The 24,880-nt window shown below is 31.1% G+C and overlaps 1 protein-coding gene across 1 annotated transcript in view; it reads right to left on the reverse strand.

Moving 5' to 3' along the window:
• Positions 1–12,293: 12,293 nt before the first annotated feature.
• Positions 12,294–24,880, reverse strand: part of LOC114324397 (RNA-binding protein fusilli) — a 372,033-nt gene continuing 359,446 nt past the window's right edge. The window contains exons 11-12 of the mRNA XM_050647923.1: positions 18,272–18,486; positions 12,294–16,163 (exon numbers count right to left, since the gene is read on the reverse strand). Coding sequence (XP_050503880.1) covers positions 16,017–16,163; positions 18,272–18,486 — 362 coding nt within the window. The 3' untranslated portion in view covers positions 12,294–16,016. The remainder of the gene's footprint in view (positions 16,164–18,271; positions 18,487–24,880) is intronic.

Genomic DNA, 24,880 nt, shown 5'->3' on the forward strand with positions numbered 1-24,880 from the left:
AAAATAACAAGGAAAATTGCACAAAATTGCTGTGAGTGGCGAAATTTGAAAAATCATATTTCGAAAACTGTAAATCCTAATGACCTCTACCAAATACCATTTTAAAGACAAAATTTGTAAGTTTTTTTTCTGTGAAGCAATGTCTATACCTATATCCCCGTGGACAAAAGTTATGGGAAAAAAAATCAAAATTTCTTTCTTTTGAGTTTCTTTGTGCTTTTTCTTTTGAATATATTTTTGTAAAAAAAAGTATCTTTGACTTTAAAAAGTTACATTTAGATAGGAAATTTAACCAGGAATAATTCTTATGTAGACGTGTTTGTACCAAAAGTGCATAGAACTCACCCTAATGTAACCTGTGCTCAGGGACTAATTCACCCATTGCTCAAAAACGCACCCCTTTAAATGGTAGCACTCCGCGGTTTTTTCATATATAGAGCTTCATTGACCATATGAAATAGTAAAACCCCGTTAACGTTGTAGTTCCTTTCTATAGTACATAATCAATAGCCTATTTCCTTGTGGCATTTTTATAATCAAATATTTTAAATGGGAAATAAGCCACAATTTTACCAAAAAAATGAATTTATTAACGTTTCGACGCCCAAGTCGGGTGTCGTTGTCAAAATACAAAATAATACTAAATAAAACAAAAACGTTGTTGCTTAGTAAAAAATTCTTCTAATAATTTATTTAATCTGACTCATTTATATCGGCAATTCAGGCATGTATTATACATTTTAAAGTAGAAGACTTTAAAATGATATTGCTAATATTGATGAGCTGCGTTCCTGGGACGACTTTACTAAAAGACAGTTCATTCGATTACATGAAATCAACCCCAACTCAAGAATATCCGCCACAAAAAATCATAGCATGTGATCTGTCTTTAAAAAGACAACAAATGCAACGATGGCAGTAAAATTCTCGCGCTAGAGATTCCATAGTAAATCACGAGGGAAAACCAAGAAAAAACCTTATTTTGTTGCATATGTTGTCTTTTTAAAGACAGATCACATGCTATGATTTTTTGTGGCGAATATTCTTGAGTTGGGGTTGATTTCATGTAATCTAATGAACTATATTTTAGTAAAGTCGTCCCAGGAACGCAACTCATCAATATTGGCAATATCATTTTAAAGTCTTCTACTTGAATTGCCCATATAAATGAGTCAGATTAAATAAATTATTAGAAGAATTTTTTACTAAGCAACAACGTTTTTGTTTTATTTAGTATTATTTTGTATTTTGACAACGACACCCGACTTGGGCGTCGAAACGTTAATAAATTAATTTTTTTGGTAAAATTGTGGCATTTCCCAACTATAATTTTATTTTCCATCAAAATGAATATATTTGTGCGCCACGTAATATTCATATCAGCTCTTTTGTAGGTTGGAATGTTGTATGCGTCACTCATTTTTACCGCGTTTAGCGGTTTTTTATTGTTGTATCAGGAGTTTTTTCAAAGTTTTTTAAAAATTAAATGTATGAAATTGAATGTAATGTTTCTCGATTACACGTTAAGCGTTATAAATGGTCGCCTTTGTCACATTATCTCCCAAATGTTCAAGTGGTTACGACACTAAACTAGTGATAGGGCAATTCGAGTTCATATCCCAACCATTACAATATTTTTTTTTCGATATCCATTCCATTTCAATATACATCCGTATTTTTTTCATCGAATGTACACTAGATTTTTTTCTATTTGGAATAGATTGAAAAAAAAAATTGGCATAGCTGACAAATAAACTCGGATTGCCCGCTCAAGTTTAGCGTCGTAACCACTATAACCTCATAGACCATTTCGGCGATAATGGTTAAATGGATTATACTTTTGGAACTCGATAACTTCTAAACGGCTTGAGCGACTTTTATCGCTAAACATGAGTTGAAAGGTACTGACAAATAGTATCACAAACCATACATACTCATAGACGTTTCACGTAAATTGTCAAGGTCAAGACAGCAAATTAGTTACCATTCCAATCCAGAGATGTCGCTGTCAGTCAATTCTCTTGTCATATTTAACAACTGACAGTTGACAATTAAATTAATTTGTTATTTACTTTTTATTTTACAGTTTGTGGTTTAATTATTTGATTATAGTGATATTACGTTTTTAATTAGATTTAATCACAATTTTAATCAATTGTATTAACCTCCTCTCCGTTTTTATGAGTAGAATTTTTAGTTTACATTGATCATCCCGTGTTGTGTTTCTCCACATTTAAAAAAACAATAGGTATAATAGATCCTGAAACAGTTTATTCCAATAGACAAGTGTGTCACCAACATTTCGGGCCTATATATTTTTGGAAGTGTGTAAAAGATTATAAGGTATTTATCTAAACAATCATCCTACAAGATTCTTTCAAAAATTTTCATTCAACTCAATATTACACATCAGTGCTTTCACGTGACACATGGCAGTAGTGTTTAGCATTTTGAAAACAAATTGGAATATTTGGAGTTTTCAGTAAAACATTGAATAAAACATTGAATTGTCTTTCTGCTTTAATTTCCTGCGAAATTTCATCAAAAATCCCTCAAAATTTATAATTTGAAATTCCCACGTAACTAAAATTTGTCAATTTAGTTCCCATTCCAATCAAGAGATGGCGTTAATTCGATCTGAAAGATTAACATGGTCGTGAAACGTCTATGAGTATGTATGGTTTGTGAATAGTATCAGATACACCCAAGGTCAAATATGATATCTGAAGGTATTATAGGATTTAGTGAGCTTGAAAAATATTTTTGATATTTTTGAGAATTAATTGACTCTAGTGTATAAATGCCTTTAAAAAACTTTCAATTGTATCATAATACACTATTAAACCCAAATTACAAAAACATACGTATGAATTTAGAGTCATTCTAAATATGTGCAAAACACAACACCAGCCTATTAAAAAAGCATATATCCTTAAAAATAGTACAATATTAAATTAAAACTATTCTGTTCTTATGTTGCTACTTCTTTTGGGGCTCAAACTTTTCAATGCAAAAAGTAAATAGGAAACGTACATTCTGCTTTGTGATCCTAAATTATTACCTTTTTTTTTCAATATAGTTGTAAAAAATTTAAAACATTTATACTCATAAATAAAAGTGAGTGACAGATGGAGTACATGACTTTTATCTACATTATGAGATACAGCCAGGGATGTCATGCATATTTCCATTAATTTAGACATTAGATATTTAACTTATAAATCTATACCCCAAAATGTAGCAAATACTAATTGATCCCTTCTTTTAATAACCTCTTCAATTATAACTTGAAGCTTGATGATTTACTCATTTTTCTTATAGTTTTATAAAAAATCTTGTATTTCATTATGTGGCCTACATAAAAAAAAAACGTTCAAATGAATCTCTGTAACAAATACAATCTAATATTTTTAACACCTACTTATAATAAATTTGCTAGAACTGACTCAAAAATGTAACAATTCTACATTCTGTGAATAAACGTTTCTTGCCTAAAGATGAAAATATACAGTGAGCACGTAAAGGTTGGAATAAATTCATTTTCTTGAGAATGGACAATTTTGGAAAAAAAATCCTGAAACAGGTCAATTTTTATTTTTAAATTACGACTTTTTGGCATATATATTATACTAGTGACGTCACCCATCTGGGCGTTATGACGTCATCGATGATTTTTTTAAATTAGAATAGGGGTTGTGTGATAGCTCATTTGAAAGGTAATTCAATTCTCCATTCAGTAATATAAACATTAACATAAATATTTATACAAGGTGTACAGAAAAATTTTTTTTGAATTAAATTTGTTGACATAAGAAGAAGAATGTGTGTAATTTATTTAATTCAAAATACATTTTACTGTTAACAGAAAACAGGAAAAAAATGTTTATTCGGCAAAGAAATATTGTTTTTTGCTTAAATTAAATATTAAACAGCCACCCACCACTCCCGTGACAATTTGAACATTTAATTTAAGCGAAAAGCCATGATTATTTTTCAAATAAACATTTTTTTCTGTTTTCTGAAAGCAATAAAATGTATTTTGAAATAAATAAATTACTTACATTCTTCTTTTTATGCCAATAAATTTAATCAAAAAAAAAAAAATTTTTGGACACCCTGTATAAATAATTATGTTAATGTTTATATTACTGAATAGAAAATTGAATTACCTTTCAAATGAGCCAAATGAGCTAGCACACTACCCCCATTCTCATTTAAAAAAATCATCGATGACGTCATCACGCCCAGACGTGTGACGTCACTAGCAAAATGTATATGCCAAACAGTCGTAATTTGAAAATAAAAATTGACCTATTTCGGGATTTTTTTCCAAAATCGTCCATTCTCGAGAAAATGAATTTATTCCAACCTTTACGTGCTCACTGTATAATATATGAATAAGAATAAACTAATAAAATACATAATATCTACAAATATCTATATTAAAATTACAATAAAGATGCACTAGAAATAAACGTACCAAGACACGTTGAATGCTACGAAGAGCACTCCCGAATCATGATTTACAATATATAAACTTTGTAAATAATGATTTGGGATTTATAATGTACCTATATACATTGTAAATTATGATTTTGGAAGTGCTCCTTGTAACTTTGTAACATTCAACGTGTCTTGGTTTGTTTATTTCTAATGCATCTTTATTGTGATTGTAGTATAGTAATGTATATTCTTTCCAATAACTTTAACTGAAAAAGGCTATTGTTTTCTTCAGTCCTAATTTGTTTTTAGAGATGTGGTGACACAATCAACATTTTGTAGTTGCTCAATTCCATGCTACCTCAGTCCAAATACCATTTACCGCAAAAAGAAGGCATAACATTGCAGGCTATCTTAAATGACAGCCCTATATGAGTGAAAACGGAAGTCAAATATCTTGGTTCCTCGATGATGAGAAAATAACATGGAAAACACACATAAAATCAAAAAACTTCATCAGACCATCACCAGTGACAACGTAAAAGTAAGTATTTCCACGTTAAAATAATTAATACAAAGAAGTAAAATGTTTTAAAAAGTGAAGATGATTTACAACGTATGCTGCACAGATTTAATATAACCGCTAGAAAATTTACCATGTTAATTTCTCCAAAAAAGAACAAATGCATGGTTATAACATCAAATCTACTAAGATGTAAATTAGAGCTGCAGGGTGAGATAATAAAACAAGTATTTTTCTTCTTCTTATACTTGTAGAATTGTCGATCGGTTAATTCTTGAGAGGTAGACTGCCAGCTATCTCTCCATCTTTTTGGTGGTCTCCCCGGTGGACGCTTTCTTGGTAGTCTGTGCTCCTCCATTCTTTTTACATGACTGAACCATTCTTTTTGTCTTTGCCTACCCCATCTTACTAATATGCACGCCACAATATTCCTTGATGATGTTGTTTCGTATTCTATCCATTCTTTTCTTCCAGGCTATTGCTCTTAGTGTCTTCATTTCGTCCGTTTGTAGCATGCTTTTGGTTTTATTGGTGTCTTCTCTTGATTCAATACCATAGGTCAAAACAGGTCTGATCAGGTTATTCCAGACCACATCTCTCAAACATCCGAATATGTCATGGAGTTTAAATATCTAGGCATCACACTATCTAGTTACGGAAAGCTCGAAATAGAAGTGGAAGATCAGGTGAATAAAGCAAACAGAGCCGCAGGTTGTCTGAATGAAACAATATGGAGAAATAAAAATATCGGAAAAGAAATGAAATGCAGAATTAAAAAACAGTCAGAGAAATAATAACATACGTAGCACAAACACGACCTGATACAGAGAGGACAAAAAGAATGCTAGAAACAGCAGAGATGAAAACACTTCGAAAAATCGATGGTAAGACACTATGGGATAGAGCTAGAATGCAGGTATACGACGGAGATGCAAGGTGGACAACATTAATAACTGGTTAAAAAAAATAATAGTATAATGGAACGAACACATAAGCCGAATGACAACAAAAAAATAGAGTAGTAAAAAACCCCGAAAACGATGGAACGAGAACTTACCTACTGGAGGCACATTGACAAAACAGACAGTCATTTTTATAATTGACAAGGACTTCGAAACAGGTGGTAGTCATTTTTAGTTAATACTCAAACAGTAAACTTCCACTGTCGGTTTTGTTTTGAACCAAACTTAGTTATAAATTATATATTATTGTTTTAAATTATTAAATTATTATTATATATTATTAATATATTAAATATAAATGTACAATGTTTCTTGTCCACCTTTCGATGTTTTATCGTACCACGTGTCCCACCCAGTTCCATTTCATTTTTAAATTATGTTAAATAAACAAAATTGTTGTTTACAGAGTGTACTTTAAAGATAATTATGTAATATTATATAACTATTATATAATTATATATATTATGTAATATTACGTAAATTGAAAGTACACTGTGTAAACAATAATTTTATTTATTATAACACAATTTAAAACAATAATATAATTTAAAACTAAATTTTGTTTAAAGCAAAACTGGCAGTGGGCGTTTACAATTCAAGTCTTAACTAAAAATTAACTACTCAAACCATTGTATCTGCTACCTGCATGCCACAATACAGGGAGGATGCAACAAAAGATGCGAGTAAAGACATATTTCTAATAAGGAACTACTTACGAGTGAGTTAAATTTTTTTTAATGACCCTACAGTATTCCGAACACTTTTTTCAACTTAAAATGAGGTGCTGTGCTATCAACCTTACGAGGACAGAATATAAGGGACATTAGACCTTGCTATGTGGCTAGTTTCAACTACTAAGTATTTACCACATATTTAGTTTTAACAGTCAACATTTTACCTCTTTGTATTAATTATTTTAGAATGAAAATAACTACTTCTAGATTTTCACTGATGATGGTCAGATAATACCGAAAACTATATACCATTTTACATTAGAATTTTTGACTTCATTGTCATTTTTTTTCAAACTATGGTATACAGCTAACCTCTGCGATTTTCCCTAAAATAACATCCCTCGACATCCTAAAATATTCGATCTATGAACTATAATCTGCCCTTTATATCTCGTATGCTCAGAAATATGTTTACATTTGTGTGTATTAATAGATATTGTCTTTGTTACGATAGAGCGGAGGGTAGATATGAAATATCCGGAAGATGAGATAAATAATTTGAAAATCGTACATTAAAATTAGGCTAAACGATAATGGACTAAATATGGTAACTGTTGGAAGATTAAAAGGAGAGCCGGGATACGTGTGGGCAGTAGCAATATTATAGTATCCGTATGTTTGGATCTGCATAAGATCGATACACTGGTAATTCATCCATTGCGGGAATTGGCTAGATATGTTATATTTAGATAAATCTTAACGACGTTCTACACCTTCGTTGCGGGGTATGCCTCTCAGAGGAAAGGGGGGGAAACTTTCATGCAAGCGAATAATTATTTAATAATGGTACGGTAAACAATCCTCATTGTTTAATATGTTATTCCTTACAAAAAAACCTTTAATTTAAGCACAAATAATTAAGAATCGTAAATTTGGGTCAAAAGTTATTAACTTTTTAAGAGCGAAACATGATTTCGAAACAGTATTTTCACTTTTATTTAATAATGGTACGGTAAACAATCCTCATTGTTTAATATGTTATTCCTTACAAAAAAACCTTTAATTTAAGCACAAATAATTAAGAATCGTAAATTTGGGTCAAAAGTTATTAACTTTTTAAGAGCGAAACATGATTTCGAAACAGTATTTTCACTTTTATTTAATAATGGTACGGTAAACAATCCTCATTGTTTAATATGTTATTCCTTACAAAAAAACCTTTAATTTAAGCACAAATAATTAAGAATCGTAAATTTGGGTCAAAAGTTATTAACTTTTTAAGAGCGAAACATGATTTCGAAACAGTATTTTCACTTTTATTTAATAATGGTACGGTAAACAATCCTCATTGTTTAATATGTTATTCCTTACAAAAAAACCTTTAATTTAAGCACAAATAATTAAGAATCGTAAATTTGGGTCAAAAGTTATTAACTTTTTAAGAGCGAAACATGATTTCGAAACAGTATTTTCACTTTTATTTAATAATGGTACGGTAAACAATCCTCATTGTTTAATATGTTATTCCTTACAAAAAAACCTTTAATTTAAGCACAAATAATTAAGAATCGTAAATTTGGGTCAAAAGTTATTAACTTTTTAAGAGCGAAACATGATTTCGAAACAGTATTTTCACTTTTATTTAATAATGGTACGGTAAACAATCCTCATTGTTTAATATGTTATTCCTTACAAAAAAACCTTTAATTTAAGCACAAATAATTAAGAATCGTAAATTTGGGTCAAAAGTTATTAACTTTTTAAGAGCGAAACATGATTTCGAAACAGTATTTTCACTTTTATTTAATAATGGTACGGTAAACAATCCTCATTGTTTAATATGTTATTCCTTACAAAAAAACCTTTAATTTAAGCACAAATAATTAAGAATCGTAAATTTGGGTCAAAAGTTATTAACTTTTTAAGAGCGAAACATGATTTCGAAACAGTATTTTCACTTTTATTTAATAATGGTACGGTAAACAATCCTCATTGTTTAATATGTTATTCCTTACAAAAAAACCTTTAATTTAAGCACAAATAATTAAGAATCGTAAATTTGGGTCAAAAGTTATTAACTTTTTAAGAGCGAAACATGATTTCGAAACAGTATTTTCACTTTTATTTAATAATGGTACGGTAAACAATCCTCATTGTTTAATATGTTATTCCTTACAAAAAAACCTTTAATTTAAGCACAAATAATTAAGAATCGTAAATTTGGGTCAAAAGTTATTAACTTTTTAAGAGCGAAACATGATTTCGAAACAGTATTTTCACTTTTATTTAATAATGGTACGGTAAACAATCCTCATTGTTTAATATGTTATTCCTTACAAAAAAAAAACAAAAAAACCTTTAATTTAAGCACAAATAATTAAGAATCGTAAATTTGGTTTAAAAGTTATTAACTTTTTAAGAGCGAAACATGATTTCGAAACAGTATTTTCACTTTTATTTAATAATTTGTACGGTAAACAATTCTCATTTTTTAATATGTTATTCCTTACAAGAAAACCTTTAATCTAAGCACAAATAATTAAAAATCGTAAATTTGGGTCAAAAGTTATTAACTTTTTAAGAATTCCCATAAGAGCCCATGTTAAAACTTAAATTTGAACCTTAATAGTAATTAAACGGCACGGTAAAACAATTTTTAAAAAATCAAGTCTTAGTTTTTTGAAGTAAACTATAACATACTAAAATTTCATGCAAATCCTTAATTCTTTGCCGAAGGTGTAGAACGTCGTTAAACACACACAAACTTGCAGTTTCTATTTTTAGTTTTTATAGCAGACGTTTATTTATCAATATATCTATTTTTTGATAAATAAGCTAAATTTACAATTACGTCATTGATTTTTTGAAAATCGACCGAGTGTCGTTATGTAAATCTAAAGCTGTCTTTCATTATTTTATTTTACTCATATTTGAGTACTAAGGAAGCAGAGTTCTGTTGGATTTTTTATCTAGATAAGCGGACAGGTGATGAATACATATTGTATGTTCTCCTCAAAATAGAAACTGGGATATCAATAGCAATAGAAATACGTAGAGGAGTAAGACAGGGATGCATTTTGTCACCACTGCTATTTAATGTATGTATATAGTGAAAGCATCTGTCAGGAAGCCCTTTTGCAAACAAATGAAGGAATCGTAATCAATGGAGAGGTTGTAAATAATATTCGATACGCGGACGACACTGTACTAGTTGCAAGAACAGTAGAAGAATTACAACGATTACTTACAAATATAAATATTGCTTGCAACAATTATGGCATAAACATTAATATCAAACAAACCAAGTATATTATGGTCTTCAGTAAAATCATGACACAACCAGCACATAGTATAAACGGCATTCAATTTGAAAAAGTATCAAGTTACAAATACTTGGGAACTTTAATAAACGAAACTGGAGACCAAAACAATGAAATAAAAAGACGTATCGAAATTGCCAGGGCCACCTTCATAAAGATGAGAAAATTCTTCTGCAACAGAGATATAAGCATCCCTCTACGATTAAGAATGCTAAGAGGCTACATATTTAACACGCTATTATACGGTGTAGAGGCCTGGACTCTCAAACAGAACAACATAAAAAATATTGAAAGTTTCGAGATGTGGTGCTACCGTCGAATGCTGAAGATGAGTTGGGTTGAAAGAATCACAAATCTTGAAGTAATACGAAGGATAGGAAGAGACCCAGAAATTTTGTTAACGATAAAACGAAGAAAACTCGAGTATTTGGGTGACCTGATGAGAGGTCATAAGTACGCATTACTTCAAAATATAATGCAAGGAAAAATAGAAGGAAAACGGAATCCAGGCCGTAGAAGAATGTCATGGTTGCGGAATTTGAGAGAGTGGTTTGTCTGCACCACTAATGAACTTTTTAGGTCAGCTGTAAACAAGATCAGGGTAGCCTTGATGATTTCCAATCTCCGATAGGAGTGGCATAAGAAGAAGAAGATATTCTCCCATGTCCGCTATTTTTATGTCAGTTAAACTGGCAAGTATCAGTTTTGTTTGTTCGAGCAGGAAAGTCATGTTGCTCTTTAAGTATTAAAATCTGGTAACATCGACCTAGTGTCGGTTTACAAAAACCATGTATTAATGATATCTTAATTTCGAATAGTGGACTAGTTTCAATTACTGCACAGAATGTCACTGATGATGATCTGACTAGATCGAAAACGTTCTGATGTTTTTGTACGTTTGTATTCCATTTGGATGATTTTTTTAAAGTTTTAATAAATTTTATACCCTTACACAAATCAAAGGTTTTAGTTCTACATCCACAGCTATGTAATAAAGCAAGGCACCTTAAAAAGAAGAACAAATTGCTTGTATTCGACGGACGAAGTGGAGAGGACAACTCTAGAAAAGTAACACCAGGAGAAGAGTTAGTATAACTGCTAACGAGTAATCTTCCACCTCCGAGGTGGAAGTCGAAACGTCAATAGAATAATTTTTTAAATTAAATTGTGGCTTATTTCCCAATTAGAATAGTAAATTGAGAAAAGAAAATTACATAATTGCTGATATCAGTCAATATTTCTATGGAGATATTCAGCTATATTTATTTTGAATAGTGAAAAACCAAATTAACATTTGAGCAAGAAATTTAATATCACAAAATGTAGATTTCACATCATTAAAGAGTCTCATACGAAAAGGCATATATAAATCTGTAAATATATTAACTTTATACTATTTATTAAATATAATTGTTAACTAATATAGATACAAAATTTAAAAAAAATGATATGTGCATAACAATTCGTCACTTAGTGCATTCAATTTAAGTAGCTATAGGCAAGTTGACTAACTGCAGCAATAGCTGCCATCAGTTATCTTTATAACTGACCATTAAATACGTTAGATTTAGTACATGAGGATATTAGTTTCTATTATATTATTTAACTTTCTGGTATTAACAAATGTGAAGGTGAAGGTTCAAAATAACATCTAATCTTATAAAAGCCTACATACATACACTCTATGATGATTTCTAATAAGAATGAAACTAGTAAGGATGTTTATGGCGCACTCTGAACGAACTGAAATATAATACGTCTCTTGTTGTCGTTTCACGACGAAATTCTTGAGGCAACTTCTCTATGAGGCAACATAAACAGTACTGAAAGTACATCAGGTGCCGAAACGTACAGAGTGTTTTCCGAACGTCGTTATAACGTATGTGAATGTTGTAACAATGTTAGGTGCTTCAGAATGGTTGTCAGTTTTGAAGAAAAAATTTTTATGGTGGAGTACTATTTTCGGTCATACGGAACAGGTCACGAAAACGGTCCAAGCTTAAAATCAACAATGGTTTTAGCACGACGGGACAACATGTGACACTGCCAGGAAGTCTTGTCGAATACTGTGCGATCATTTTGGGAGTTGCCACTCACCAGAACTGTCACCAGATGCGTACATATGGGGAATGCTGAAGGAGTCAGACAGATTCACCGTCTGCCATTTCGGAATTGTGGACTAGAATTAAAGATTTTTTTGTGCCAGATGCAGTGGCCGATCTAGAAATTTGCCTTGGGAGGGGAAATTCGCCTTAGGGGGAGCTTCCAATGAAAAACCAACCAAAAGACTTAAAAAAGATAAACTCAGATTACATAAAAGACATAAATAATAACTTATAGGTATTAAGTTTCCTTAATTTTCCTAACCAGCGTGTTTATTGGGTTGAATTTGTCTTTCTGTGGTTTCGGTTTCATGTCAGCTAATATATTTTTATGTTTGAACAATTATTTTTCTTTAATTTTGGACCTTGTTAGGGAGAGGGAATTTCCTCATCTTCCCTCTCCGTAGATCCGCCATCTTTAACATTTGTTTTATCGAGAACGTGCGTCGTCGTGAATAATGTTTGCAAGGCTGTACCATGTATAGGTGCCAGATATATAAATAATCATAAACATTTCAATATTGATTTCAGTACTGTTTATTTTGTCGCATACTGTATTAGTTCTACTCTTAACTTAGTATAGAGACCATATTTTCGTTGTAATTTTGCCACATTGAATAGATGAAAAGTAAGGTGCAAATTATAGAAATCCCCTAGTCTTCTTTAAATCAACATTCGTATGGGTTGCAAGCAATAGGAACCGCGAAGGCGCAACCAGAAATTTGGTCTCATTAAAAGTTTTATTTTCTTCGGAAATAAAACTTTGAATTGTTTCTATTTCTGCTAATGAAAAGTGGTTTTTGTTCCGTTTCAAATTTGCATAGACAAATAAATTCGTAAGAATATTAAATCTTAAAAGCCGTGAGTTTTTTTTTTCTAATTTTATCTACTATTTCAAACGCTTAGAGAGCATTCCGTTTCCTTTAAAATTTAATCAAATTTGCTCTTAGACTGAGGCTTAATAATAGAGAAACGTGGAGATCTTAATACTTAAAACACAAATAGATTGCAATCTGAAGACTATATAAATATTTATAAAGTTCTCTCTCGGTTATACAGTATTTTCAGTATTTTCTCCCACGATGACGTTCCGCAAAGCCTCAGTGGCAATAAAACAATCTAAAAATAGGTATCAGGAATCATGAATGCAGAAAATTCAACCTTTTTTTCTTATAAAATGCATGTTTCAATATAAAGAAAAGTGACGTATAATAAACACAAAACTAATTCCTTTATAAGTCATCTTTCTCCTTTCGAATTATTATCACTGTTCAATAAGTTTCGCGGTTTAATAATAGAGGGCGTTTCTACTAGCCTAATTTTTTTGTGATGTTAATACACTATTCATATAAACGTGTGTTAAGTTTCATTTCAATCTGTTAATTCATTGTTTGTTTACAAGCTATTTATTATCGACATGTCACAGTATTTTCAACGAAAACTTTTCGTTTATAAATTCGCAAAGTCTGTGCGTTGCCGCTCCTGCAATACTTAGAGCAGATTTATCGATGGATTCCCATGTAGTTTTTTCTTCTGAATCCAAATCTGAAAACGGCATTTCGATATCTCCAACCGTTTTCCAGATAATCGACCTGAAAGTCTAAAATGTGACGTCACAATCCTTTTATTTTCTGCCGACACACTAAAAGTCAGCTTCGTAAGTAGGCTAGTTTTTTTAATCTGAATTTGTTAAGCAAAGCATAGGTTAGGTATTTACATTTGAGTTTGACACTTCGTGAATGTGAAACTAAATTTTAAATTAAGTATTAATAAAATATCAATGACATTTGATAGTGAATTTAGTTATTATATAAAATAAATAAGATTTTCAAAAATACAATTTGAGTATACATATTTTGAAAGCAATAATTTATTAACAACTTTAAAAAGGTTCATACGAGTATACGTCCTCCCCTTTAATGGGAGTAACTAATGATAAATGGACTGTTCCATTTGTTATGAAATGAAAATTATTATTATAGGGCTTTTCATTCACAGTCATTTGTTTCGAGCTTCTGTCATGTGTCTCATAATATTAATATATCTACGTCATACGTTATTGGTATATAACAATGATACAAACCAAAGACGTATGGCGTAGATATATTAATATTATGTGACACATGACAGAAGCTCGAAACAAATGACAATCGATGAAAAGCCCTATAGTCGGTTCACTAAACTCAGACACAACTGGCTAGTGATTTTAGTAGGTAATTTTTTTTGTTTTTTGACAATTTTGCCAAAATTGGCAAAATTACTAATTATTTAGTAATTATTAACTATTTAGTTATTTTTTTGGCAAATTGGCAAAATTACTGACTAAAATCACTAGCAAGTTGTGTCTGAGTTTAGCGAACCGACTATAATATGAAATGTTGTTTGGAATAAACAATTATGATCTGATATGTGCAATTACATTCTTCTACTGGAAAAAAATATTTGAACATTTTTCTCAAATTATGGATACCAACAACATTTTCATTTATAACCCTTTTATTTTTAATTTGATGAAGAAAATGTATTCTTTATAAAAATCTCTTCATGGTCTAAGATTTATGATGCAACCATCATATATCAAATTTTATTAATTTTATACGAGGTACATATAAAATATTAATTTCGATCAAGAGTAAAGTATCTTTATAGTCCACAACATTTAAATTAGAATGATATAATTGCACATTAAAACATAATGTTTAATTCTAAACAACTTTTCATAACAGCAATTTTCCATATTATGAATTAAAATACGTAAATAAACAAATTTTTCGTTATGATAATGCTCTCATTTTCAGCTTGTTTACAATGAAACCATTCAAGTATTGTGCAGTAATTGAATTTTTATTTTTTGGAAGATTTAAAAGCAAAGGAAATTTATGAATGAATGTTAAGACTGTATAAGGACTTTTCGCCTTCAATTAGTACAGTAGAAGATGCGTTATTGTGTTTTTCTTATCGAAACCGCAAAACTTATTAAACGGCCTAGTATAAACGTAAATGTCTTGAATTCGGAATATTCGATTCAATTGAGTCTTTGCTTATTTCTTTGTTCTTATTTGGAAAAGTAAGTAACATTTTTAACATATTATGACCTTATTTAGTTACTTATTTAATTAATTGTTTCGTATTTCATTGTTAATATTATTGTTATTATTATATATTCTTTAAATTTCCCTCGTTAAAATTGATATTTCATTTTTCGTCAGAGATAGCTCCTACATCTGTCTCCCATCAAATATATTTTAATAGGAGGCATCTTCATTATTAGCAGATATATTCATGTAAGCAGTGGACAAAAAAATTGTGTACAAACGTGACCAAAAACTCACAGTATGGGGGAGACATTTAGTAAATGTGTTCTCCATTTGGTCTCACTTTTGGTTCTCACACTACAACAAAAATATCAAAAAGGGAAATTATCAAATCACCACATATATGATGGATGTCAAAACATCTGCTCTAACTTTCTGCGTCGTAATAATGACATAACAAAAATGTTAAAGTGACTGAATTATATTTTTATCACTTATAATTTTTGTCTGTAAATCCAGTATTCCAAACATTAAGTAATACCTAGTGATGCATGGTAATAAAAAAGATGAAATCAAACAATCAGAGAATTTCAATGAAATTCAATTTTGTACTTATCAAATGAGAAACTAATATTGAGTAACAAACAGCTAATATTAGGCAATTGTTTATAACATTGGTCATTGGCCAATCTTCTCATCGCACTATCTTCGTTAAAACTATCATCATTTATTATTTTCAGTATATATTTGAAATATAAATATGAAGCAACCTTAATTTTAAATCGCCGTATTGAAAATTTGCCTCTACTTTTACAATCTGACTTAAAGAAAAGTTATATTATAGAAAATAAATATCCTCATCTACAAAGTCTAACCGTAGTACGTTTTTTCTCACTGTATTTAAATATTTAACTGTTACAGGTCTCTGGTACGAGCACCTAATATTGATATTTCTATCAACTATATTATAATTTCGACATATTGATTAAGGGAAAGATTCGTCCTGGTATCTTTCTCAGATTCCTGATGTCTGTATACTTCTGCCAAAAGTCTGGGATCAATCGGTAGAGGTGCTAGCTGTTGCATAGGAGCACATTCTGGTGGTATCTGGAAAATCAAGATGTTAAATTATTTGTATCTGGGTTATAATTTAAAAAGTTCTCCCTGTTAATATCTTTAGGCTACGGCTCCACGAGCTACAGATTGACGATAGCAGGAGCAGTAAAATTACGGCGGCAGCACAGCAGTAAAATCATGACTCCATGAGAGCGGCAGTTTAGAGCGCTCATAGCGACGCGTCTTGGTCTTGTAGTGGCTCCATGAGCTCACATTCATCTTGGGCTATCAATATTACGTCGTCTGCGTAACAGAATATCTTTACCTCTTTGTTTCCCATTCCATATCCTCTTCCTTTATTAACGTTTTTGATGATTTCATCCATGATTAAATTGATGAGCATAGGACTCAATGAGTCTCGTCTCCCTGTCTTATTCCACTGCCTATATTCTATTAGTACATTCTTTCACGGTTTTTGCTGTAAATTTTAAAGAACCGCTTGGACTGACATAAAATTTGACACACGCATAGCTAACATGTCAAAGAAAAAAAGTGATATGGTACCGATGTGTGCTTTTGCCCTGGGGGTGAGTTTCACCCCGTCTCGGGGGTGAAAAAATATATGTTCAAGATAAGTCCCGAAATGGATAAACTGACTAATTTTAAGCAACTTTTGTTCTATAGAGTTTTTCACCAAATCAACACTTTTCGAGTTATTTGCAAGTGAATATGTTCATTTTTCAACAACATAACCACGTTTTTAGACGGTTTTTCGCAAATAACTCAAAACCTAAGCATTTGGTCGAAAAAAATATTCTTAGCAAAACTATAGCCTATAAAAAAGTGAAAAAAACGGTGTATATATTAGGTCTCCATACCTAGCAAAAACAGAGTTATAGCAAATGAAAAATAAGTTCATATTCGAAAAATTACAAATAGAATAATTCAATGTGAAATATCCAAATACGCATTCTTGGGGAAAACACATTACAACTTTTTTAAAGTGCTTTAAAAAATCTTTATTTCTGTTTTATAAAAAAAATCGCCATTTTTCGTTTTTTTCAATTTTAAATTGCTTATAACTCGTAAACGATCAACTTTAGAGAAAAATTATAAGAAACCTTTTTTATCCAGAATGGTCCAAAAACCCAAAAAAAAATGTGTCCGGGCCGAAAATACTGATTTTTACAATTTGATTAAAAAAAATTGTTGAAAAAAATTTGGCCCACTTTTCACGTGGGCGACTTCTTGAACTTTATCTGGGATGTCTATTTTATGATTTTGTTAATTGATGTTGTTAATTGTTCTGTCATTGCTGCTCCACAATATTTCAGTAATTCGTTTGGTATTCCATCCTTACCTGCAGCTTTTCTGTTCTTAAGCTTTTCAAGTGTTTTTCTAACTTCCTGTGAACTTATATAAACATCTACATTTGTGGTAATTTCTAGCGTTTCTGGATCTAGCGTCATTTGTTTTTCCTCTGCATAGAGCTCTCTTAGATAGTCAATCCATGTACCCTTTTCTTTATGTTTTGGTGCTTTACCTTCGTTCTTTGATCTCTTATAAAGCGCCATATTTGCTTTTGCAGAGCATAAAAATCATGTTCTTTTTCTTATGAAAAACTTTCTAAGCAATTATTTTTTGTTCTTCATACGAGTGAATGTGTTTCGTTTCCTGTTGTCTTATAATTATCGTATGCCTCTTGTGTCTTAATTCATATGTATTTTAGTTAAGCTTTTTTCTTTTCTTTACAATTTTCCTTCACTTCTGTACAAAATCATGGAGTTCTTCGCCTTGGAAGCGATTTATTTTTATTAATGTTTCTCTCACCAAAAACTTCCTTGGTTGAAGCTAAGATAGACATAGTTTTAGCCCAGCTTTCTTCTACTCCGTCACTTTCTGTAATATAAATGTTTCTGCTTCTTCCCGATATTCTTTTTTGAAATAGGTATCTTGTGTAGTCGTTTTCGACTTTTATCTTGGTGGTGTATTCTGATTTTGCACAATACCAATTTATGACCGCTTCGTATTTCTGCTGATGTTAGTGCTCTTATATCTAAGATTTGAGACGGGTGTAGCTCTCTATTCGACAAAATGTGGTCTATAGGTATTATTTATACTATACATATATTACAAATATGTAACTTTTAAATACTTACCATTTGTTGTTGGGCTTGCTGTGGGGGTAAAGCACCCGGAGGAGGTATTGTTGGGTAGTAATTCGTTGGTGATACTGGAGGACTGGGATAAGGCCAGTAAAATATTTGTGGCGGCATATACTGGCGAGGGTCCATTGCTGCAGCAGCTAACTGTACCGGCGGGTATGGCTGGAAGTTCGGCCCATGATGGAAGGCTGTCGGTAAAATATTACCACCTGAAACAAAAATGCGGTAAAGAGGAAAAGTGCTGTTAAAATTGCTATTATTTTAGTAAGCTGTGAAATATTCAATTATTTTTTTAACCCTTAACTACTGACGTGGATGTTTCAGGATGTAGATTCTGACATGCGGTATGTCATACCGTTACCTATTCTCTTTTGTTTTCAGTATCATTTTATCTTATATCACTGTATTTGTTTCTTATATCAACTATGGAATGATTCTTCACACTGCTGCAGAATAAAATACTGCTCCAGATAAAATACACTTTATTTTTTCAAGAAAATTATGAACGCATGTACCTATAATATTAAAAAACTGGTGGAGCTTCCTACAAAATCCTTTATAAACTGAATTACAACAAACTTGAGTATTGGTAATTAAAAAAAGTAAAATAGGGCTTTCCACTTGAAGGTTGAACAACTGGATGAACTTGCTGCCATACTAATAGCGAAATAATACACTGGACTGCTTATAACTATAGAAATTTAAACACTGACATGCGGTAGGTGATATCGCAAAAAAAAACTTTGTGTCAACGTAGCTCAAAGACTAAACCATACTAAAAGTGCAGCACTTGGGAGCAGGTACAATTACACACCACTGGAAGGTAAACAGATGGTGAATTCTAGAAATCGTTTACATAGTGCCATGAAATGGTATTTGCTATTTGCCAGCCACATTGGATATTACTCTGGGCTAATTAGCAAAATACACAGAAAAGTTATTTACCAGCAATTTTATTGCTGGAATCGAATCTTATTATTGTATGTATTAATAATATAGGTATGCAAAGTCCGCAGATAGTGTGCTACTTTTTTATATCAAAATGGCGCCCGAAAATCGTGTTTTTTTCAATTTTTGCTCTATAACTTTAAAGATTTTAACTTAACACCAAAAACACCCAAATAAGAATTCACCGCAATTAAATTCTGCATAAAGACGCGTTTTTCCCGATTTACTTTGACGAAAGCTTTCCCCGGAAAATGCGGGGTTTTCCAACAAAATCTTTAATTTTTAACTAAAATTTTAGATAAGTAATGGGTAATCAATAATTAAATAACTTGGTAACGTAAAAGCTCTTTTCATATAGATTATAATTTCAGAAGCCGATGGAAATTTAAATGGACAGTTTAGCAACAATTGAATTGTTAATTAAAAATTTACGGTCGCTATAATAACCACAATAATTACGATGCATAAGAATAACTATGATTTTTTTATAAAAAGACACTATACCTATCTAATGTACTTTACAGAATTCAAATTCGACTATTTAAGCGACCTCAAGAATATTTTAAAATTATAAACAATTTTGTGGCTTATAAACAAATAAAATATCTCCGGAAATATTAAACTAAATTAATTGAGAAAACGGTATTGGAAAAACAGTGGCATGACGCTTCTTTTAAAAGAAAAAACGTTTAATTATGTTAAGTGGTTCCTGAGATACAGCTAGTCAAAGTTGACCGAAATTTACGGCAAAGATATAAACAATAGGATCATAATTTTCAAACCGTCACCTTTTTATTTTTGTCCTCTTTCTCCACACCAATTTTCATATCTTTAAAATACTCATAACATATATTATTATAATAAAAACTATCGATAATACGTGTGAAAATTGCCAAAAATAGCAAAATTCCAATCAAAAATTAGGTTGGAGAAAATGTAATCTCAAAATTCAAAATCGGTATACGTTAAAAAAATGCATTTTCTCGGCTTCCCATGGAGCGATTTTCTTCATTCTTTTTTTGTTCCCAAGTAACTCGAGTAGAGCCATATAACTATCGCATTACTAAATGTCAAACTTGCTTTTGTTTTGTTATAATAGATTAATTTATTTATACGGAAAGAAAACTACATATTTTTTTCAGTTGTAGACTTTTTTTAGATAAAGTTACTTCAAGTGTACCTTTTAATGTTAAAAATACAAATATTTTCATTTGAAAGCTGTATAATTATTTAAACAATCTTTATTTAAACAGATTAAAAATTATTGTTATAATAAATAAATTAATTTATTATAACAAAAGCAAGTTTGACATTTAATAATGCGTTAGTTCGATGGCTCTGCTCGAATTACTTGGGAACAAAAAAAAGAATGAAGGGAATTGCTCCATGGGAAGACGAGAAAATACATTTTTTTAACGTATATCGGTTTTGAACTTTGAGGGTTACATTTTCCCCAATCTAATTTTTGATTGGAATTTTGCTATTTTTGGCAATTTTTACTCGTAATATCGATAGTTTTTATTATAATAATATATGTTATGATTATTTTAAAGATATGGAAATTGGTGTGGAGAAAGAGGACGAAAACGAAAAGGTTATGGTTTGAAAATTATGATCGTATTGTTTATATCTTTGCCGTAAATGTTGGTCAACTTTGACCGATTGTATCTCAAGAACGACTCATCACAATTAAACGAGGCAGCGTCCTCCCTCTTTTTTTCCAGTACCGTTTTCACAATTTAATTTGGTTTAATATTTTTCGAGATATTCTATTTGTTTATAAGCCAAGAAATTCTTTATACTTATAAAATATTTCTGAGGCCGCATAAATAGTTCAATTTTAATTATGTGAAGTACATTATATAGGTATAGTGTCTTTTTATACAAAAATCATAGTTATTCTTATATATCATAATTATTGTGGTTATTATAGCGACCGTAAATTTTTAATTAACAATTCGATTGTTGCTAAACTGTCTATTCAATTTCCATCGGCTTCTGGAATTATAATCTATACGAAAAGAGCTTTTATATTACCAAGTTATTTAATTATTGATTAACAATTACTTATCTAAAATTTTACTAGAAAAATAAAGATTTTGTTGGAAAAACCCGCATTTTCCGGGGAAAGTTTTTGTCGAAGTAAATCGGAAAAAACACGTCTCTATGCAGAATTTAATTGCGGTGAATTGTTTTGGGTATTTTTGGTGTAAAGTTAAAATCTTTGCAGTTATCGAGCAAAATTTGAAAAAAAACACCATTTTCGGGCGCCATTTCGTTTATAAAAAAAGTAGCACACTATCTGCGGACTTTGCATATCTATATTATTAATACATACAATCATAAGATTCGATTCCAGCAATAAAATTGCTGGTAAATAACTTTTCCCAAAAATGGCCTATTCTCCGATAATCAGCCCAGACTATATGGCATATTCGTGCTAATGAGCGATAACGCACTAGAATCTTCTTCTTCTTGACGAATGTTGGCGATTATCATGGCAATCTTCACTTTATCTGCAGCAACGCGGAAAAGCTGCACAGATGTTGTGTTGCACCAGGTTCTGAGGTACTTTAACGAGAACGTTCTTCTTCTTCTTGGATCTCGCTTACCAAATATTTTTCCTTATAGGATGCCTTGTAGGAGAGCATATCTGGATTAATTTCGCATAATGTGTCCAAAGTATTCCAACTATCGAGATTTGATGGTGGTTAGTACTTTTCGGTTCTTCCCTATTTTTCTAACGACCTCCTCATCTGTGACCCGATCAGTCCATGGGATTTTAAGAATTCTCCGATATAGCCACATCTCAAATGCTTCCAATTTGCGGCACATATCTTCGTTCAAGGTCCATGATTCAACACCATAAAAGAGGACAGAGAAGACGTAGCATCTAAGCATTCTTACTTTTATACGAAGAGAAAGGTTGTGGCTCTTGAAGAAGCCCCCATCCGGTTCAAGGTGGATCTAGATTTTCCGATGCGCGCTCTTATCTCTAGTTGTAGTGCCTTACCCTTTCTACAGGGGTTTGGTTAATGTAGCGTTGACCTTCGGTTATCTTTTTCTTCCTAATGATCATAAGCTTTGTCGTCTTTACGTTTATATTGAGTCCATATTGTTGACTGTAATACGTGATTTTGTTCATGAGGACTTGTAGATCTTCTAGGTCAACGGTTCTCAATCTGTGATACATGTACTACTGGTGGTACATATCATTATTTGCGGTGGTACACAAAACGCAAAAACAGCCAAAATAAGCACCACTATATTATAGTTAATTAGATCACCTAGCTAGATAGGTATTTCAGTTAAGTGGTACAAAAAATAATAAAAATTATTTTGTGGTACATGACTCAAAAAAATTGAGAGCCACTGTGTTGTAGGTTGTCCGCAAATACTATGGTGTCATCTGCATACTTGATGTTATTTATCCGGTACCCGTTTAGTATAATACTTTCCTACCTACTTTTACCCTTTTTCATTTTCGTGCAAAGCTTCGATAAATATTCTTTCAGAGTAGAGATTGAAAATTAGGGGGGACAAAATTCAGTTAGAATAGTGAACACTTACCTTGATGAGATTCGATTTAAAATTACACTTTTATAAAAAAGAACTTTTTTATAATAAAACCTTTTTATTATTTATAGGAAAGAATATAAAATAATTTAACGATAAACGATTTAACGATATAATGCTTAAAATTCCAAACATTACACTCTAATAAAAATAGTTATTTATGAAACAGTTCGTGAAGTATACTTTTTGCGAACGCACGCGATATTTAGAGCACGAGCGACAACGGAGCGAGTTCTATAAATCGCGTAAGTTCGCAAAAAGTACTTCACGTACAGTTTCATACAATATTTTATCTACGATAAACAAATATAAAAGCTGTAACTCTTCGTCACTGGAATTAATTTCTATTCTACAATTTTTAGAACTTTTATATTTAAAAATCCTACCTACTTTCAAACCACAAAACTGTCAAAACTTTTGTTGTAATTCATTGCTCATATTGTCATCAACATGACAACGCGAAAGTTAAGGATTGTCACCATGACAACGCGAAAGTTAAAAACAGTGCGAAAAAGTAAATCCCATTTAAAATACATTGTTACTTCACGCACACTTTAAATCCTTCACGCACTGCTATCTACAATGAGAGTTTTCACAAACTAAAAACTTATACATAATATGGCATAGAGTAAAAAAAGTACTTTTTATAATATCACGGTTTTAATTATTTATTAAAACAATTAAAAAAAGATACGCAACAGCCGGGTTCCAACTGGGGACCTCTCGATCTGCAGTCTAATGCCACTGTGGCACCATCAATTTGTAGATATCGATTTATTAACGTACTTTAAAATATCATTGCATTAGTCACATTTTTAAAATAGTTTGAAATTAAAAAAAAATCGATTTATCCATAGTGTGATTGGTCAGTAAAGCTTTGTAGATCCGTTATAAGTAATAGATAGTAATAAAATATAATAACAAAAATTGTAGCCAACTTTGATTACAGATTGATAATCAGTAATCGTACATTGTAAGTTATAGACAATTATTCAGTCATTGCTTACTTAAAATTTGGAAAGGTTTAGACCCGTAAGTATTAAAAATTTTGCTCTGAAAAATGAAAATATCTCGAAAACTAATAAAATTACACATAGGGAATGTTATACAAAAATTATAATATGGTAATGGTACTTTTCGATAATGATATAAAATACAGGGGTTTCTACTTAAAAATACTGAGAAAATAATGTACTTGCGTTTTGACTTACTCTGTATTCAATATAAAGAAAATTCGCAAAACAAACATTTACGAAAATTTTAGACAATAGATAAAAAAATATGACGTCAATAAACTATGGACCTTGTGCTTGCTTTTATTTATACAGGTATTTAAACTTGTTACGATTTTCATATAAAATTGGTTATAACTTTGTAAATACCCCGTATAACATACCAAACCTTTATATTTTTGTAATCGAAAAGTTACGAGAATTTCGAATATAAAATAAAATACAGGGTGTTCTATTTAAAAAAACATAAGTTTGGTCTGCCACTATGTTATCGAACACCCTGTAACATTATAACTAATTTTGTAATGTGAAGCTCAAAGTTCGCTACAATTTTTGTTATTAAGTTTTATCGCTATACATTACTATAACGGATCTACGGAGCTTCACCCCACTAATAATTAATCACCCTGTATAATAGCAGATAAATATTGCATTGTTAGCTAGTTCTAAGCTATCCTGAAAATTTCAGGTGTCTAGGTAGCCTAGAACTATTTTTAAAATCGATTACAAAATTTGCGGAGTCCGTGATAGCAACCAAGCCAATATATAAAAAGTTTTTAAAAATTGTATTGGTCCATAAATATGAATACTTAGGGCAGGGCATGAAAGCCAAATTGCCAGGGACAATCAAACTGCCGAACTACAAAGAAGAATCACTTTAGCATGGGCCGCATATGGAGCTCTATCAGCCATCTTCAAGAGCAACATATCAAATTATCTGAAAAAGAAGACGTTCGACCAATGCGTGCTTCCAGTCATGACTTACGGCGCCGAAACACTATCGTTAACCCAAACCACACCAACCAAACTTAGAGTAGCCCAAAGAAGAATGGAACGGTCACTACTT

This window comes from Diabrotica virgifera, chromosome 4, assembly GCF_917563875.1.
Source record: "Diabrotica virgifera virgifera chromosome 4, PGI_DIABVI_V3a".
Lineage (NCBI taxonomy): Eukaryota > Metazoa > Arthropoda > Insecta > Coleoptera > Chrysomelidae > Diabrotica > Diabrotica virgifera.